Source organism: Ascaphus truei, chromosome 3 (assembly GCF_040206685.1).
Source record: "Ascaphus truei isolate aAscTru1 chromosome 3, aAscTru1.hap1, whole genome shotgun sequence".
Classification (NCBI taxonomy): domain Eukaryota; kingdom Metazoa; phylum Chordata; class Amphibia; order Anura; family Ascaphidae; genus Ascaphus; species Ascaphus truei.
This window is the reverse complement of record NC_134485.1, coordinates 249,602,406-249,621,468: the sequence shown is the minus strand read 5'-3', so window position 1 is coordinate 249,621,468 and position 19,063 is coordinate 249,602,406. Positions and strand designations below refer to the sequence as shown.

Below are 19,063 nucleotides of genomic sequence, written 5' to 3'. Positions count from 1 at the left end.
TTATTTTAAAAGCCTTGTTTTTTTTTTTTTTAAATAAACTTTCGACAGCCAACAAATGTCCTTACACCCCCCCCCCCCCTCTGCATGTGTAATGCATCTTGTGCTATCTTGCCAACTACATTGGACACAAGTATCTAGATTTACACAATCTAGAGCATTAATGACATTATACTGTCCACTCGGGTATTCTCAAAGTGAGGAAGTGCAAACCCCTGCAGCTTAAATAACTCCCAGTATTATCAGACCAAATAGAAATGTTTTGCTCCGATTTTATTACTTGCAAACAGCCAACAGAAGCAGAAACCAGACCACAAACTTCAATTCCTCTTTTGGAATTTATCTTGACATTTATTTTGTTTATACATATATCTATGGGTTAAAAATGTATACTGGATACTGCTGGATATGTTATGGTTACACATCTATGGAATTCCACAGATATTGGCAATTTGCCCACCCAATCACAAAGTGACAATCCAATGCCTTTTAGAATGTAAGACTTCCAAACATTCCTTCACTCCTCTGCATGTGCATCCCAGTTATGTGATGACTGGGTTTGGGAACCTCTTTATTTCTTAGCTTTTTTCCTCACCCATTCCTATTTTAGGCTCTTTTTCTACCAACAATCCTGCCAGTATAACACAGTATGGGGCGCTTCAAATCTCGAAATTTGTTGATTTTGATGGCGAAAATTGAAGTTGAATAGAAGATGCAAAAAAAAGGGGGGGGCGGGAGAGAGTGGCTACTTCTATAGTGTAAATTAAGCAACTTAAATAGAACTGAATATGATGTGTCAGACTAATATAGTGCATCAATAATTATAACCCAAATAAAGTAAGCTTACTGTAAGATCCTAAAGAAGTGTAAAGATTCACGATTAAAATGAGCGTAATAAAAAAAACAATCTAGAAATATTTCTGAATCTAGTATTATTATCTCATCATTACCACCTAGACATAGGACCTCCCCAAAACAGTCCACCTTCCTGGTAATCAAAAGTACACAATGTTCTTGGACAGGTGGGGCAGGTAGACATAAAGAAATGTGTGTGGATATGTACACACACACACACACACACTACAATTTCATGGAATATAACGAGGCTGACCTAGGTGACACTGAGGCACCTACAGGTGGATGCGACTCCTCTGTGGCATATCTGATGACGACAGAGCCCTGTTCTAGTCATGCCCCAAACTGTATCCGAAGTGTTTTGCAGTTACAGTTGTGAGTGTGTTTCTGTCTTTCCCCCTACTTATTACTTTAAATAGTATTCTACTATATATGCTTTTTATTTCTATTTATACCTCTGGATGGGACCATCGTGGGATCTGATTGTGAGACAGAGCACCGAGGCAGACCGATGTACTAACCACTTGAGTTCTACCAACAAGCGTTCTGTTTGTGAATGCATTACATATTATTTTTTGATTGAAAGCGCATTGGAGCAGGGTTCGCTCTGTGAATACGTTATACAAGACATTGAGATAGATTAATTTAACTTTCTGCTACTAACTACACTCTGACTTTTCTTCCTTTTTGTGTATCTCTCCCATGCCCTCAAGGAGACTTTGTGGACTTTGAATGAAGCCATTGTGTTAACTAAATCATTGACATGAGCACTGTTTAAAACTACTAGCTGAATGATGCAGACGTGATGGTCCCCTCTCCGTAACTTAGCTCACTGAAGGTGGCTGCACAGATACTTGCTCTTGATCAGTGCAGTTTAGAATATTGGCTTCATCTGTGGTCAAAGGGTCTTTGCGGATTTGGGCCAGCTGGTTCCCATCTGCACACTTGTCTTCCTCCTTGTTCTCGCCACTCCCTACCGGCTGGTTTGCGTTCTCATACTCCTCCACGGCGCCGCTTTCATTTTTTGTCCAGGCTGCTCTCTTGCTTTGTTCAGGTCCTGCGTTTTGTCCCCTGGCCCGCTCTTGGCGTTTCCGCCACCATATGTGCAAGCAGCCGTAGAGCAAGATGCAGGCAATGATGAGGAGGAGGATGCTGCTGGTCAGCCAGATGCCTATGGCCAGCTCTTTTTTCTTGCTGTTTACTAATGCGGGATCTTGGCCCAGGGTGTGGAAGATCCTGCACTGGTCACTGGAGGGGTTGGCAGACTGGCAGGTCACACACAGAATGTATGTGGTGAGCGGCGTCAGATTCTCGATGGTAAAGAATGTTCGGCTGCCAGGAATCCTCTCTTCCTTCTGGAAGTTCTTCCTGGAGTACCCAGACAGCATGGTGTTCCAGTTAGACTGGTACATGATGCTGTAGAAGCTGTCGGCACAACTTGAAATTGATGGCCAGATGACCATTGCTGTGCTAGCTGTGATGTTCTGGACAGAGATTCCCATGGTATTCCCCTGGGTTTTCTCCAGATTAGCTGATTATTTTTTTTAAATAGAACTCTTCACTTTGTTTTTACGAGCAGCTTATGGACATGCAGCAAACTCCGACAAAATCTGCAATAGAAAAATATGATGTTTTGAATGTCCTGAAATGTCCTAGTAATTTCGAGCAACGCTGCATCCTCCTCGTTGTATTTGAGTTAATGTTAAGTTAAGCAGATGTACTTGGTTTTCTTTAATTATGCACGTGTTCAAGATCAAAGCATTATTTTAAAAAACAAATGACTGGCAGGTGTTCTTTAAACTGGCTTTTTAATTTCGTGGTGTGGTAATTGGCCGTTTATTATTTTTTAAAGTGGCATAAACTAAAGAATAAACTGTAGGTTATTTGGGAGAAACAAAGCTATACAAGTAACAGCAGTAGAGCAGTGAGACTCGGCTCACCCAGAATCAAACCAAATAATTATCTGGCTTTCCTGGAAATATTTCCAATGAAACAGTAGTAATTAGCACTATGATGTTATAGTAACTGTCATATAGAGACCAAGACGGCGGAATATACACAGAGACTGGGTGGCACATTTCGCTTCCTATACCTGTATTCTGCATTGCAGTCTGTCAGCTCATCTTAACCTAAGGATTTTTCTGTGCAGTAAATGTTAAACTTTGAGAGGATTCCAACATTTTGCAGAAAACCTCCTTGTAGGATTTTCTAGCGTTTGAAACCACATAAGCGCTTGTGTTTCAAGATAACCTGAGCCTCTCTTTGTATTTATTTTAGTTATACTATATATTTGTAAATGTACCCATTGGAATCCAGCGTCTGTTGCCAAAGACAAACACTGTGGGAGACAGCTGCAGAGTTATCTTACAGCAGAGCGGACAAAGCCTCAATTTAAAGGGCTATGCTCTGCAGGAAGAATGCAAGGAACTTTACTTGCTCAGACTTGGGAGCCAATTGACGAGTTGCACCTTTTTCATCTTAAAACAATGAAATGTCAGAACTTCGGAAAATATGCTTCGATTTTAATGTGGATTAACCTGTATTTTGTGTATGGGTTCTAGTCATTTCCCTGTCTATAATTGTCCTTTGCCTTCTAAATAGATAATTTCAAGTGCTTGATTTAGAAGCATTACTACAATTTGGAATAATGCATTATCAAATATTTTATATAACCCACCTGATGGTATTTAATAATAATTACATTCTGCGACTGATCAGCTAGATTAAACAAAAAAAAAAAGTTTCTCTAACACAAGGATATTACCAGCTCAAAATGACAAATGAATGCAAAGGTTTAAGGTATTAAATAAACACTGTTCTCTGTTTTGTATCCCATTTACTACATATTGCATTTCTTTATATCAACCTTTAACAGTAAGCGTTGGGCTGTGTCTAACAGGTAGCGCAGACAACACTAGTATTGTTTGTAAAATGGTTAATTTATGGCACCCCTACCCTAATCTGGTGCAAGTCTGTTACTTATCGTGGAGGTAAAGTTAGTCGGAAAAGGGTAATAACATAACTGCTATGCAACTGTGTAACATAATCTTAGTCTTAAATGCATGTAGCTAGCTTCTGTAAGTCAGTAGGATTTCTTGATTCTCCATTTAAAAATGAAAGGGAAGCGAAAAGTCCGTACCAACCTGGCAATGAGTCTGGAAAAAGTGGATTTCACTTGCTCATAAATGAAGGCTTGCGGCTGAGCCGGCACCTCTCTGCGATTTGCACCTGTGACTTCTTATCTTCCACATGCCCCAGTCTGTGGCTTCTCATTCCCCGCCGCTCGTGTTTCTGTTCTCCGGGGACACTGGTGAAACTGCTCCTTTGTCTCTGCCACATGAATTCACGTGTGCGCAGATATTCCCCAAGTGCTCTGTTGCCTTGGTTTTCAAAAGACCATCAAATTATTCTTTATCCCACCCCCCCCCCTCCCTCCTTTTTCTTCTCCACCCCGTGTCTCACTCTATCGCCTTCTGTCAGTCCTTTGGGGAAAGCATTGAACTCCAGCGCTATCTTCCTCTCTTTGACTTCACTAACCTAATTCTGTCAGAGGAGCAGGGGCTGGCATTAGATGGTGTCATTAGGACCAGACTTTTTTTTTTTTTTATTGTGAAGAGATGACGAGGACATTAAAACGAATGCATCTGGTTTTTGTTTTTTAATCCCTGCAACAAATGAGCGCGATACCTTTTTACTGCCCTGTGCAATTTGTAATTCCTTTTCTGCATCGCTGGAGATAAATGTCATGTACCTGTTTGCTGCGGGACTTGCATGCAGAGAAAAGCAAGTTGTGTGTCTCCAGCAACCATGGGGCTAAGCCCCCTCCCCACCCCCCCTTACTGAGGCCTGATCTGCTCTTATTAAATGATTCGCAGAAATCTGAACGGTTACCGAGCGTTTTGATATGTTGACGTGACCATTTTCAATAAGACCCTTCTCCTATCCGTGTTGGTGGGATTCAATATTATATATCATTTTCTTATGCAGCTAATATATTCTTTGTAATCCATGCTTACTACCATTGAAATGTAATGACCGGAGCTCCTGCACATTATGGTTTGTTATACAAGGTCTTCGGCTATCAATCAAATTAGTTTAAGCAATATGCACATTTATTAAAGCCTTTCAGTAAAAGAATGTATTTAAGTTCTACTTGAACTCAAATCAAGAATATATTTATCTATATACTGTATTTATCTATATATATATATATATCTATATATCAATAAAATGTAGACTTGTACGTATCTCATGTGTAAATAACCTAATGTTGAAAGGTTGGCATATGATGGATACTGCCCGAACGGGTTGGCCCTTCTCTCGCTGGAAGTGGGGCAGGTTTAGTTTTTGTCGATTTTTTTGTATTTATATGAAAAACTATCAAAGCGCAGTTTGCCAAAGCCCTTTTTCAGAACAGGGTCATGCTTAAATTCTGTAATCTGCCCAACATCTGCTGCAGTAAGAATTCATTAGAAATTAAAGGACATGTGTAATTGGTGTATTTCACTGGCGATGTAACTGCTCACCCCACCAAAGGTTAGCTGTCACTTTGTGGTATTCCGATAAGAGTTCTCATACCATACAGCTGCTCCTGAAGTAGAAAGGGGGTTTGGCTAACTTAATTCGCAATGCTTTTATGATTTCTGATTTGACTACATTAGCAGATTTTCTGGGTCACACCATGAACCATAATCATTGTGATGGAATACACAAGATTGTCATGTCCCCAGCCTGCTCCCTCCCCAATTTAACAGATCGTAAAGGTAAACAGCCTAGTACTAACCTACCGGTATTAAATATACCACGGTTATTCGTTCCATTTGGTCCTACTTGGCACTTCACCTTTAACCATCATGAATGAGACGTATACACGTGGCTTGTGCTATAAATGTAAAATTGGTCATTGGCTGCATGAGGCCCTGCAGTCTAATCTCTTGTATCCCAGTACTGTGATCAAACCCCTCTGCAATCTGCTTGTTCTAATTTCCGGCCGCTGCATCCTTCATGCATGTAACCGTGCAGACAGTGGTCGCCTGTACAGTCTCTATGTCCTTAGCAAGTTTTTTTTTTTTTTTTTTTCCTGCCAGCATTATTGTTTGTGGCCATAAAGCGACACATCTTTTCTGAAGCTTGGTATTAAAGCCATGTGGTGGGATGATCTGTTCCCATTCTCCTCTTACCTCTTCTCCATTGCACTTATTTACAGTAATCCCACTTCATATTTCCTAAGCGGTCTTCACCCAGTAAGATAGTGTACCTTGTTGTGCTGGAAGATACCCTGCAGCCTCCTGAAGTCCATGGGCTGCAAGGTGTCTCCCAGCCCAGGAAAGTGTCTTCTGGCGGAAGACGGCTTGGTAAATACGGCCCTCGATCTTTAGTGCGATTCTGCTTCCTAACGCAAGATATCACTAAAACCTTTTGCCGTTTCCCCACAGACTTTGAACTCCGCATACAGCAGCATTTTTAGCTACTACAGGAACTTCGTGGGGCCCCCACACTTTAAAGTGATCTGCCGACTCCTGGGCTACCAGGGCATTGCAGTGGTGATGGAGGAGCTGCTGAAGGTTGTAAAGAGCCTGGTGAGTGCAAGTCGCAGAACACGGGGATCTATGTAGCCTGGCAGTGCGCGCACACAATGGGTTTGATGCACTGCACCATTTCTTGGTTTTGCTCTCACTTACACTAAATGTTAGAGATTCTCATATCTGGCGCAGGTTGTTAACCGATCTGGCATTTCAGACCTGGCACAATTTTCTTAGATACAAGGGGGGGAAATGCAGCACAAGGATGCAAACGTGTATATAACTTGGATGTTTTGTATGTTGCGTATTGTGACAACTATGCTGGGTGCAAGATGCAGTCACCTACCAGAACAGATCAAAGCCCCCTTGAAAATTCACTGTTTTTGTATTCCTTTACATTTCTCTTTACAAATCGTAGATACAACTTTGTATTGGACCAGACGATGGCAAAACTATTCTAATGAAATAAAACTGGCAGCCATTTTTTATATTTACCTGAAAAATATATATGAAATAAAAAATAAATTAAATAATCACTGTAGAAAGTTTTGTGTCTTTAAACAAAATCAGTAATTAATTTTATTTATTCTTGTATGTGTTTTATTAATTTAATTTTTTTATTTTTTATTAAACCATGTCTAATCACATATTTGATTGTGGATCTCCCTTCAGTTGCAAGGCACAATTCTTCAGTATGTGAGAACCTTGATGGAAGTTATGCCTAAGATCTGCAGGCTGCCCAGACACGAATACGGCTCTCCAGGTTAGTTGGCCTATGATAATGCTGGTAAACCGAAGAATAGAGTAGAAAATGGTTCCTTTCTGTAAGCACATCCTAATGAAAAGGCAATGTCACATTTGTGACAAGTGAGAGGAAATAATGATTTGCCTTCAGTAAGGTATTCACACGAATAAGCTGCAAGAACATAACAACCTCTCGTCAGAAGAGCAGAGTGCATTAAGCTCGCCAGTAGACCTAGCAGCAGTGACCTGGTAACTGTGTGTGTGTGTGTGTGTGTGTGTGTGTGTGTGTGTGTGTGTGTGTGTGTGTGTGTGTGTGTGTGTGTGTTTTATAAATTGAAAAATCAGATTGCACAACAGCAGATGTTACAAAATATAATGCATATTGGTTTTGTTTCGCCGCCAATTAAGGCGCTGCAGTGGAGAAACAATGTAGCTCCCTGCCCAGGTACAATATAAGTGAGTCAAATGAGATTTCTATTAAGGTATGATGAACTGGCTATCCCACTATGAATTATATCATATTACAAATGGTGGGGAGAGTTGATATAATAGTCAGCCCTCAAACTGCTTGAGATATTGGCAATAAACGATCACAAACAGGAAAGTGTTGCAAAGATCTTGCACTGCTGGAGAGATGGGTGCTATAGAAATCAAAGGATGCTTTCAAACTCATTAAAATGGCATTAAGGGTTGAAAAAAATAAGTCAGTATCTAATATTACAGAACTGATTTATTTAAATCCTTGAGATTTTGCATGTTTTGCTGCTTTAATTCTACAATTCACGCAAACGAACGTGCATCACATTGAGATTGATCCATAGTGATATTGTCCTTTTTATTTACCAGTAAGGAGTTTCTTTTCTTATCGTTTTTCATACAGCAGCACAAAGCAGAATTGTGGTTCCCAGAGTGTGAACTCGTATGTTTCTTTGTTACAGTAACTCAGTGTGTATTATAGGAAGTAATGTACATACAATTTTAAAAGAAGCTTGAAAGGTACTCGCAGTAAGCATTAAAAAAAGAAACTTCCATCCAAGTGTAAACTTGTCACACATTGTCAAACTTGGGCACCTGATAGCAGTGCAGAGGAGTGTGTGTAACATGTTAAGTTCTTTATTATAACAATAATAGCATGTTCTTGTATAGCGCTGCTAGTTTTACATAGCGCTTTACAGAGACATTTTGCAGGCAAAGGTCCCTGCCTTAGAGCTTACAATCTATGTTTTTGTATAGCGCTGCTAGTTATACGTAGCGCGTTAGAGATATTTTGCAGGCACAGGTCCCTGCCTGTGGAGCTTACAATCTATGTTTTTGGTGCCTGACGCACAGGGAGATAAAGTGACTTGCCCAAGGACACAACGAGCCGACATCGGAAATTGAACCAGGTTCCCTGCTTCACACTCAGTGCCAGTCATTGTCATTACTCACTGAGCCGCTCCTTCTCCCTTATTGTGACAGCCTAAAGGGAAATCTTCCAGTGTATCTGTTCAGTTCTGCTTGAAACTGTTGAACAGTCCTAACATGCACCGCTGGTCCTTACTTTCAATCTTATGGCCTCGCACATGTTGACATTCACAGCACTGACGCTCATGCTCTCCTGCTCAAGCAGGAGCTTTTTTGTGTCCCTGCATGAGCGTCAGCGTGCGCGCTTGTGAAACGGGTGGGTGGCGGGGCTAGCGCGCCACATCACGGCGCCGACGTCACGGACTGCCATTGGCTTTTGGCAGTCACGTGACCGGCCCTGCGCTTCCCTCAGCGGGAAAAATTAAATTGTGCTGTCGGCTGCAATTCCACACGCCTGCGGAAGCCTGCGGAAGCGCCATCTAAATCCGTGCTTAAAGGGGGTGATGTTTCCCGTCAGCGCGGTCTTTTTGACCATGGCTCTAGCCAAAGAATGGGCCTTAATCACAGAAGCAAATAAACCACTGCATACATTGCAGACTATGGATAGCACTGTGCTTTGGTTCCAACGCCAAAAACCTGCCAAATACACTTGTTATGGGCTGCAATGTCCGTTTTGCCTGGAAGCAATGATACACAGCTAAAATGTGTCATCTGTCGTGTGAGCCCTTCAGAGAGGATTTGGGAAGAAGAGATGAGGCTGAGGGCCTAATCCCTTCTACTAATCCTGTGCATGTTACTAGATACATTTTGTACAGAACAGGCAGGATTCTAATAACGCCGCATATACCAGACATTAAGCAGAGACCGTGCCCGGCAGCCTCCGGCACCTCACATGCTCATTCAGATATATTGGTGTACAGTATTATTTCCACGGACACTGCCAAATGCTGCAACCTCTATCTGGCAACGGCGGTCTACAGAATCCTGCAGTGCTCACTCAGGGGGAGGTGAACTCAAGGTTCACAGACCACAAAGCCATATAGGATTAAAGGATCGTTTGTTCACAAACCATAATTTTGGACACTTCTGTAAAGTTGTTTTTTTACAGAAAACAAACCTCAGACCTTTCATATAGGTTGGGGAAATGGCCGCACAATAGCAGAAACGGTTACTGCAGGACTAATACAATTGAGGACCTAAAAACCCTAACGTTGGTTTCGCTGCCCGCAGGACATGAATCCACTGAGAAAATTGGTTATCTTAACTTTGTATTCCTTTAATTAAAACTGAAAACACTTAAACTTTATCAAAGGTCCTGCTGTCTTATTTCTAATATGGAAACAAGGTGATTTTGTAGAGCACACAGGGCATTTTTATGGAGTAATAATGACTTCAGTGGATCGCCTTTAAAGGGTCATGGACTATTTCTGGTTTGGCAACTGCGTGTGACCAAAAACCTCTCCTTTCGAGATGGTCTTCACAGCAATGAAAGCTTTAATACTCCATTACTTATTTATTTAAGGTGTCAGTTGTTTTAATTTAAAAGCCAATACAAATAGCAGACACCGCGGGTAACATCTGACATCAGCACAGGACCTGGCCCCTTTAAGAATTACATCCCACTGGACCATGTGACTGTGCTTATCCAGTGGAATGACAGTTGGAAAGGGAGCTGAGGGAGTGAGTGAGTGTGTACAAGCCCATCCTGCACAGTGTCCATGGAGGGAGAGAGAGTTGCCCCACTGGACCAGTGCATGCAGCAGAGACCAGGACCTGAGTGCAGAGGGAAGCAGGCAGACAGAGGCTACTACAGAGAGAGATTAGGGAGCCCAGCTGTGCAGGAATTACACCAGGTTGGAGTGGGTGAGCTAACCCACAAAGGATATAAACTGCAGTTATATTGCCAAAGTTTGATGTTTGTGAAGCACCAGGCCTGCAACACACACACAGTTTATGAGCTCCAACGATTGTGCTAGCACACCAGGATCTACAGGCCAGTACCCCATGATTGGGGGGAGATGAAAGTTATTATTTGTTTGTGCAGCGTTCACACTGTTGGTATAGTTTGTTTATGTATGTATGTGTATGGAGTGTTTGAGATTAAGTCACCGTACTGATTCATATGAGATATGTAACACCAAAAATTATAGCTATGATTATATAAAGCTTGTTACCATTCATTACCACTATGTTGTGTCTAGTCAATACAGTCTTACACAACATGTACACCACACTATAAGAATTAAACAGTAACCCATTGGACTCAGGCTCCCACCTCAGTGATGGGCCATATAATCTGAGGTAAAATAGAGGTGTTACATATGTATACATCCTTTTGAATCTCCCTTGAACATTAGGTATCTTGGAGTTCTTCCACCACCAGCTGAAAGACATCGTGGAATACGCAGAGCTGAAGACCGTGTGCTTTCAGAACCTTCGGGAAGTGGGCAACGCTCTTCTCTTCTGCCTGCTCATTGAACAGAGCCTGGTAGGTTCTGTCCCAGCCCGAGCTGTGTGTTTATCTTGCACAGCAATGTCGTAATATTGTATGCAGAAATTGTTTTTGTTCGCTCCCCAATCTCCCCTGTTTACAAAGCTGCCCATAACATGTTTGTAGGCCTCTGAAGTATAAATGCAAAGTGCAACTAATATAATTCAAATCTGATGTGCTAGATAAAGAAGCAATATTGAGGATGTTTGGTATATTGATGTTATTCTTGTTAACCATCTCAAGTCTCTTAAATAGGGAAACAATCCATGCAAAGGGTATCCATTTTGAAAGCTCATGCATTATAAAGATCAGTTCTCCTCCAATAGGTTACACGCTCACTATTGTCCACTTGCTGGTGGTAGGGGATTTCACCTTTTTTACACTGTGTGCTTGCAATACTAAAACCAGTACCATCTATTTGCCCACAAACTACAGTGGTTGTGCTTGGTGTTCAAATCGCCTATATGTAGCATTTGCTGCCAACACATGCAAAATAAAAACTTTTGGGTTGCGAATGAAATGTACTCTTTTCAGAGAAGCATCTGTTATATCCACATAATTAGTGATGGAATAAAGAAAAGGGATAATAGTTATGCTGCTTTAAAAAAAAAAAAAAAAAATCTCATTACTGTATGTGTATAATGAAAACAATGGGGCCTATTGTTCTCCGAGCCATTTTGTGCATAACACTTGTGTTGGTGTAGCTGCTGCTTGTAAAGATGTTCCTGTGGATGGAGCTTGGCACATGCATGTGAGGGCTGGCTCCCTCACCTTAGTAGAACATTATGCTGCTTTTACGGCGTTGCAACAATACAAGAGTGATCGTGCTGCGGGGATTACAAGAGCAGTTACTAATGGTTTATTATTCCCTGTCGCAGAGGCTAAAGGAGCCGGCATAATTAGTGATTAATCACAAGCTTTTCAGAACCCAGTGTAACGTAGCAACAGAACTGGCTCAGTACTTGGGGTGCTGTAGTTGCTCTTCTTTTAGCTGAAGAGGTCGACACTAGAATTGCTAGAAGTTAGAAGTGTTCATTTCTCGTTTTGAACGATTTGTTGTTAAGTTATACAGCACAGTACAAAATAAAATGGAGGCTCAATGTATCTCGCCCAGTTGAACATTTCTGAGCAAAGGTGAAATGTAACAGTATTCATAATATATGTAATATTTGAGTGGACAATTCCTCTGACGGACATGATTATTTAGGAAATAATGCAAGTCCCGTTTATGTAGCAATTAGCATATGAAATGTTGGTGGCTTTACTGATTCATTTTGTTTGTTTTTCTCAGTCATTAGAGGAAGTCTGTGATCTGCTTCATGCTGCTCCTTTCCAGAATATTCTCCCCCGGGTACATGTGAAGGGTGAGTATGTGTTGATAGTTTTGGTTTGCAGAATTACTGTCCCTCCCATGTCTCCTGCATTCGTAATCTAATTAGAACTAGTGCTACCCGCTTGCTCACTTGACCAGGAAGAGCAGGCCGATCAGTACAAGCGTCTCTGGCTGCATAATCACGGTCAAACTAGAGTTGTATGAAATTCTGTGTCACTTAATGAAAACGGTTTTACATGTTGCCCACTTTTAGACTTTGGCATAGTCCTTTTGTTTCAATCTCTATCTTCCATAGAAATGCTCTTGTGAATCAGAATGCATTGGGATTATAGTTAGAAATCAGGGAGTGGATTGAAATCTCACGATGAGATGCAGTTAGGGTGGCAGTGATGTGGCAGTGATGGTGTTATTGGTGTTGTCCCAGAATGGAATATCGGGGAGCTGAAAGAACCATCCCCTGGGACAGTAACTTTATGGAGATTAGCTTTTCGCCTATTGCATTAACAACCATTTTGTGTTTTGTATCACTTTCTTTTCAGAGGGTGAACGGCTTGAAGCAAAGATGAAAAGGCTTGAATCAAAGTATGCTCCTCTCCACCTTGTTCCCCTCATAGAGAGACTAGGAACACCCCAGGTAACTTTCCTTGACTGCACTAATGATGGGATGTGACCATTCAGGCTATAGTAAATGGCCATATAGAAAGCAAATCCAAAGCTGTCTCTCTTGTGGTAAAAGGTGTATTGCTTTAGTTAATAGCACTATTAGTCTTTGCCACCAGTTCATAAAGGGAGGCAGTCACCTGGAATGATATGTATTGGCGATGGTGAGAATAGAACAAATCTTCAGATATGAGGAAGAGAATCAGAGCAGATACCCAGCAATTGGTATAATTAATAGTTACTGAATTGTCACCTTGTTGGAGATCCTTCCTGCAGTAACGTAGTTATATTAAATTGAAGGAGAGCTCGAGGTACTTGCTTCACCGGTCATGTGCAAAGAAAACATTGATATAGAGTCATTAGAGGTTAATAAAAAAAAAACGTATGACTTATTGTGAAACAGGACAGGTAACTTTCTTCCCAGCTGTTACATCAACACGATGACCAAGATGGGAAATATCTACCTTGGTGCATTCAGTTATTTTATTGCTATACCGGTTTCTTCCTCCCCCCTCCCCTCCCCCCAAACCCTGTCATTAACCTTGATTTTATATGTTTCAAATGTAAGTGGCAAAATGAACCCCCTCCCCCATTCAACGCTTGCACCCATCCAGCCCTAATCCTCTATTCCTGAAATGAGGTCCCAGCCCGCAGAGATCATGGAGAGAGGGTTTGGATCCAGCAATGGATATTTGTATTTATTCTAAAGCCAAATTCAAGTTTAAAATATTGTCCCTCGAACAGATTTTTTTTTTTCAAAAATATCACGTTTTGTCTGTCAAAAGGTACAGACCAGGTCTTCTAATGTTAATTCGACAAAACAGCCTTTTATTGCAAACCAGTAAGCGGATGTATTGACTGTACATGTTTGGAACATACTACAAGGTATAGAAAAAATCAGTTTTACTTTAACGTACAATTATCACTAATGGTGGAGAGGATAAGCAACAACAAGTATTTTGCCTACCTGTGTGTGGCTAAATTGTGTTAGAAAAACAAAATACATTGTAAAACGTATCTAGATTTTCTTTCGGGATCACATGGTGAGTATTTTTGTTGGATGATGGACTTTCTCGGTGGTTAGACACCCCAAAGTGTATAGAGCACTGCTTCTCCCCCTCTTGTTTGTAGTACACACTATAACTTTCTGCTTTATGCATGTGTTGTAGATTTGTGCGTTCATGGCTGAGAAGATGAATAATAATCAGGAGGCCGAGGGTTTTACACGTTCATCTTTGTTTCCTTCGTAACAATAGCAGATTGGCATAGCAAGGGAAGGGGATTTACTCACCAAGGAGCGTCTTTGTTGCGGCCTCTCCATGTTTGAAGTAATCCTGACCCGGGTCAGGACCTTCCTGGATGACCCTATCTGGCGCGGCCCCCTTCCCAGCAATGGTGTGATGCACGTGGATGAGTGTGTGGAGTTTCATCGACTCTGGAGTGCCATGCAGTTTGTCTACTGCATTCCAGTGGGGACCCATGAGTTCACTGTGGAGTAAGTGTCGCCCTCATCCAATTCAGATGCCCTCACTGTGTCATTAAAACGCACTGTTATTCAGGTCAGTGCTTATAGTGCACTTATATTTTTCATATTTGTGGCAACTTCAATGACGGAACACACAGACACGTTTAGTTTGATATGAATATCAGATTACATGATGACGCAATGATTTGAAAGTAATCTGTACTATTTGCACCGACTAGCTACGACTGTAAAACAGACATTATTACATTGACGCAGGAAAACTGGCCAATAAAAGAGAACTACCCGCAATCTTTTTTTCACAAGCTAGTTGTTAAAAATGTTACCCCATCAGGACCACGTCCTGTTACATGCACAAGCTGTAAGAGAAGCTATCAGATATGTAAGAAATATGCCCTGTGTCAAAATGAAAAATACGTGTTTAAGGTACCAAAATGGGTCAAGCAAAATCACTTAAGCAATATACACACCACCACCTCTAGATAAATCAGACAGCCATTTATTTATATAAAAGAAATACACTGGATGGTAATCACAGTTACCTTAGAAACAGTTTTATTGAAAGAAAACCGAATACCGTAAAAATACTTCTGTTCCTGGGTACGTTTGTAAGCCTTGGACCTCTTTCCCCTCCCTTGTTCCATACGTTGTCCTGGAAAGCACAGTAAAAGATCTGCTTGAACATTATTTGAAACGCTATCTTTACAAAATCCCTTATCCACCTGTGCCTCATTTATCCAAAGGTAAGATACTCTTCTATCGCTTCAAATTAGTTACTGTACAAATGCAGTTGCTAATTTGTCAGCTGAGTAATGTCCCTTTGTATCATATCATAGATTCCTTTCTTTGAACTTAATAGGCCAAAATACTTATGTCCGCATCTTGGAAAGAGCATTCATCTATTATATGCCATTGGAAATATAGAATGTCAACTTTGCAAGTTTAACGGACTCATATTTTCATACAAAATAATAATGTGCGGTACAGTTAAAGCAGTGGTTCTGCTCGGGAACCACTAGCCAACCCCTGGGGGTAATGAATGCATTTGCACACAGTTGTGTGCCTACTGACAAATGAATAGGAATGTTAGTTGCCCTTAAAACCTGACATGACTTGGATACCTGGGGAAAGGATCGAGAACCGAGTTAACTTTTAGAGTGCCCTTATGACATCTTAGGCACTTGCTTGTTTTCCTGGGGCATATCAGGCTGACAGCTCAGACGGCGCATCGAGCCCGATCGGAACAGAAGTGCTGCTTCCTCCACTTCTGTTCCCGGTATCCTGGCTCCAGTCATGTGATTGCTTCAGGAGTGAACATATAGTCTTTACACAAAATCTCCCACAGATATACCATTATAGTATTAAAAATGTGAACAACTCTCAAAGATCAATATATCTACTTATCTATGTTTCATGTTCAATAAAAGGTAACAATAGCCACAATTAAGAATCATACAAATTGTATATTGCCACAATGCAAAAGACTGCTGCAAAGTAGTCATGTTTTTCAGATCTGATCCTTATTGGATACTCTCGATCAGGGGTTTCCAACCCTTTTTTTTGGTGAAGGAACCTTATGTAAAATTCTGAGGAACCCCAATCCTCTCTAAAGCCACTCTGTGATCAGGTGCATTGTAAATTCTTCTGTTTTTGGTACTATTTTCAAATGGCCTGAAAATTGCAGGGAATGCTTTAGGGAGGCTCGGGGAACCCAAGGGTTCCTAGGAACCCCTGTTGAAAAACAGTGCTCTGGATTGTTGAAGCCATTGTAAAGATGATGAATGTGAATAACTCCATATATTTTATTGGCCTGTTTGGTGGTGGATGGACCATGAAGGAGCGGCTAAGGCTTATTCAGGATTTCCCATTGCCTTCTGTAGAAAAAGCTGGGATATGAACAGATTCTGCTACTGTACTTCATTGTTATGTTCCCTCTTGTGGTACAGGCAGTGCTTTGGAGATGGATTGCATTGGGCCGGTTGCATGATCATAGTGCTTTTGGGACAGCACCGCCGGTTCGACGTTTTGGACTTCTGCTACCACCTACTGAAAGTGCAGAAACACGATGGCAAAGATGAAGTCATCAAGAATGTGGTGAGCTACCCGGAACCACAATTCAGCACACTATACAGGGAGCAATTTATGAACCACCGATTTGGCAGTCTCCTAATTCTAAAGTTGACTTGGTCTTATTCTTAGGCCTTTTTTTATGGCATTAAAACAATGGTTTTATTACATCTTCCTTTTAAACAAATGCATAATGTTGAGTTTGAGTCCATGAGTATAGAAAATTAAAAGTAACACCCCCGCCATGCTTATATGCATGTTATTACCCTAAATAATTTCCTCCAGCTTAACCACTGTACATGTGTCTGCATGTTGGCCAAATCTGCTTCATTCATGGGTTGTCTATCTTTTCTGTTCTTTTTATTAGGAAGATTGAGGATGAGGGTTCCAAATGCGCACAATCTCATCAGAGTATATAGAGAAAAAGGAAAGGGGCACAAAATAGTGTAATACTGTATGATACAGTTAGAGCAGAGAAGGTATTGCACTCACATTTAACGAAGTAAAGCGGGCATTTCGGTTACTAAGTTTAACCACACTGATGTTGTAGATTCTCCGTTAACAGGACACCTCTGGTGATGTATACCGTCTCTAGTAGCAGGACTCGCAGTATCGTACAGGGTCACCGGTAACAGGATATTCTCAATGGAACAAATAGAAACCACAGATAATGTAATACTGTATAAATGAGTATTAATAGAGTGGTAAAGCAGAATGTGCACTCACATTTTGTGTGAAGGTAAAAAGACTTATGGTTGTTAAAGTAACCAATTTATGAGGGTGGTTCTGGAATCACAGGATAATCCCAAAAGAGGAAAAGGACGCAGGAAAAAAGGAAATGAATCTTTATGGTATAAAAACAAAAAACAGTAAAGCAACCAGATAGCCAAAAAGAGCTACACTAAAGCAATTGGATTCCAACTCCCAATGATGGCCATACACCAGGGGATAAAGCTTAGAGGAGCACTGTTACCGTTCAGATACAGATCAACTCTGAAGAGGAGACCTGTGTTGAATAAAATGCCTTTTGTGAGGTTGAATTGCAATATACAATCCCATAGAGAGCTTTTGTTTGTTCAATGTATACTATATCCAGCTAGAATATCCTGGCTGTATGTCCTCTTCATAGGATGCTGTATTTAATATGGGATTAAGAAAACACATTTTTGTTAGTCTGATCAGCTCAAACTGTCTCTTGAATTAACAAAATATTGCATTAAAATCCGGGTTTCTTGGAAGATGTGCATGTACTATAAATGTACACTACAACCGCCATTAACATTTCATTTCTTACAGGCCTTGAAGAAAATGGTGGAACGTATACGCAAATTCCAGATTTTGAATGATGAGATATTCGGTATCTTGGACAAGTACCTGAAGGCTGGCGATGGAGAAAGTACACCCGTAGAGCATGTTCGGTGCTTCCAGCCTCCCATTCACCAATCACTGGCTAGCAACTGAAACTGTGTATATCCACTGTACTACATTGAATATACCTCGCAATGCCATTGTATCCACTATAGACTCTCTCTCTTTTGTACACTTCATTAATTCTGATAGACACTGCGGGGGGAAAAGCAGCAGCATATTTTTCAGTAGGTTGCCTTTAAAACAAAACTGGGTGCCGTTTTAAATGTAAAAGATTTATAGATTTGTACATGCTATACCTATTTTTCTAAGCTTAAATTTCTGTTTTCTTGGTTCAAGGGTAAGGGAGGGGGGGGAAATAACGTGGCAGACGAGGACATTTTATGGTGTTATGGAAACCTCGGTCTCTCAAAGAAGCATTATGTGCATTAGGTGGCTGCACTATAAATTATTTCCATTAATACAGATTTAATACTACATAACACTACCAGTCAGCCATAATTTTTCTTTTTTTATATATATAATTTTTTCAGAGTTAATGCTAATTGAACTATGTAAGCAAGAATTTAAAAAAAATGGTAAAATTAAATGCTAAAGAATGTCTTTTAAAAGCTTTGTGAATAAACATTTAGTTGCACTTAACCAACAGCTGACTCTTTTCTGTAATGGTACATTTGCAATAAAAGTTTATATTAATATGGTTTGTTCTTGTCCTTTTTGATACGCAATTTGTAAATCTACAGTTCTACACTTTATGCACTATTTTCCCCTGCATTTCTATGCACAGGTGTTTTGAGATTGCTTAATCAATTGTTTCACACCTTATGAAAGGTGCACTATATAGATATAGCAAACTACTACTGCCACTGAGAACACAACATATTGCATTATAATGCAGAGTATCTGAGATTCTGAGGGATATTCTGAATTATAACTGCCATTAAAGCTGCAGTGATAAAAAAAGCTGTCGTTTTTAATAATATATTTTTGTTCATTCAATATGTGCAACAATACAATTTATACACTGGCAGGTGATTAGCCAAGTTGCTGATCCATCCGTTCTCCTGTAATCGATCGCTGAAATTCAGCTGGGGTTCACAAAATGCATCCTGGGTAATCTTCTGCTGCACTGACAGCCGAAGTTCTGTGGGGAAGATCATGTGACCAGACAGGCACTAGATTCAATTGGTTCACTGCTA

At 40.7% G+C, this 19,063-nt stretch overlaps 2 protein-coding genes across 3 annotated transcripts in view; one reads left to right on the top strand and one right to left on the bottom strand.

Moving 5' to 3' along the window:
* The window catches only part of CYFIP1 (cytoplasmic FMR1 interacting protein 1), a 68,565-nt gene extending 50,005 nt beyond the window's left edge, over positions 1–18,560 (top strand). For both annotated transcript variants that reach the window (XM_075590576.1, XM_075590577.1), the window contains exons 24-31: positions 6,288–6,431; positions 7,047–7,137; positions 10,820–10,950; positions 12,245–12,317; positions 12,826–12,920; positions 14,203–14,441; positions 16,376–16,523; positions 17,793–18,560. In XM_075590576.1, the coding sequence (XP_075446691.1) occupies positions 6,288–6,431; positions 7,047–7,137; positions 10,820–10,950; positions 12,245–12,317; positions 12,826–12,920; positions 14,203–14,441; positions 16,376–16,523; positions 17,793–17,957 (1,086 nt within the window). In that variant the 3' untranslated portion in view covers positions 17,958–18,560. The remainder of the gene's footprint in view (positions 1–6,287; positions 6,432–7,046; positions 7,138–10,819; positions 10,951–12,244; positions 12,318–12,825; positions 12,921–14,202; positions 14,442–16,375; positions 16,524–17,792) is intronic.
* FNDC9 (fibronectin type III domain containing 9) lies at positions 317–4,609 on the bottom strand. The gene is made up of 2 exons (XM_075590579.1): positions 3,996–4,609; positions 317–2,462 (listed from the first exon to the last, which is right to left on the bottom strand). Exon 2 carries the CDS (start codon positions 2,352–2,354, stop codon positions 1,677–1,679), a length of 678 nt encoding a protein of 225 aa, XP_075446694.1. The 5' UTR covers positions 2,355–2,462; positions 3,996–4,609; the 3' UTR covers positions 317–1,676.
* Positions 18,561–19,063: the final 503 nt, after the last annotated feature.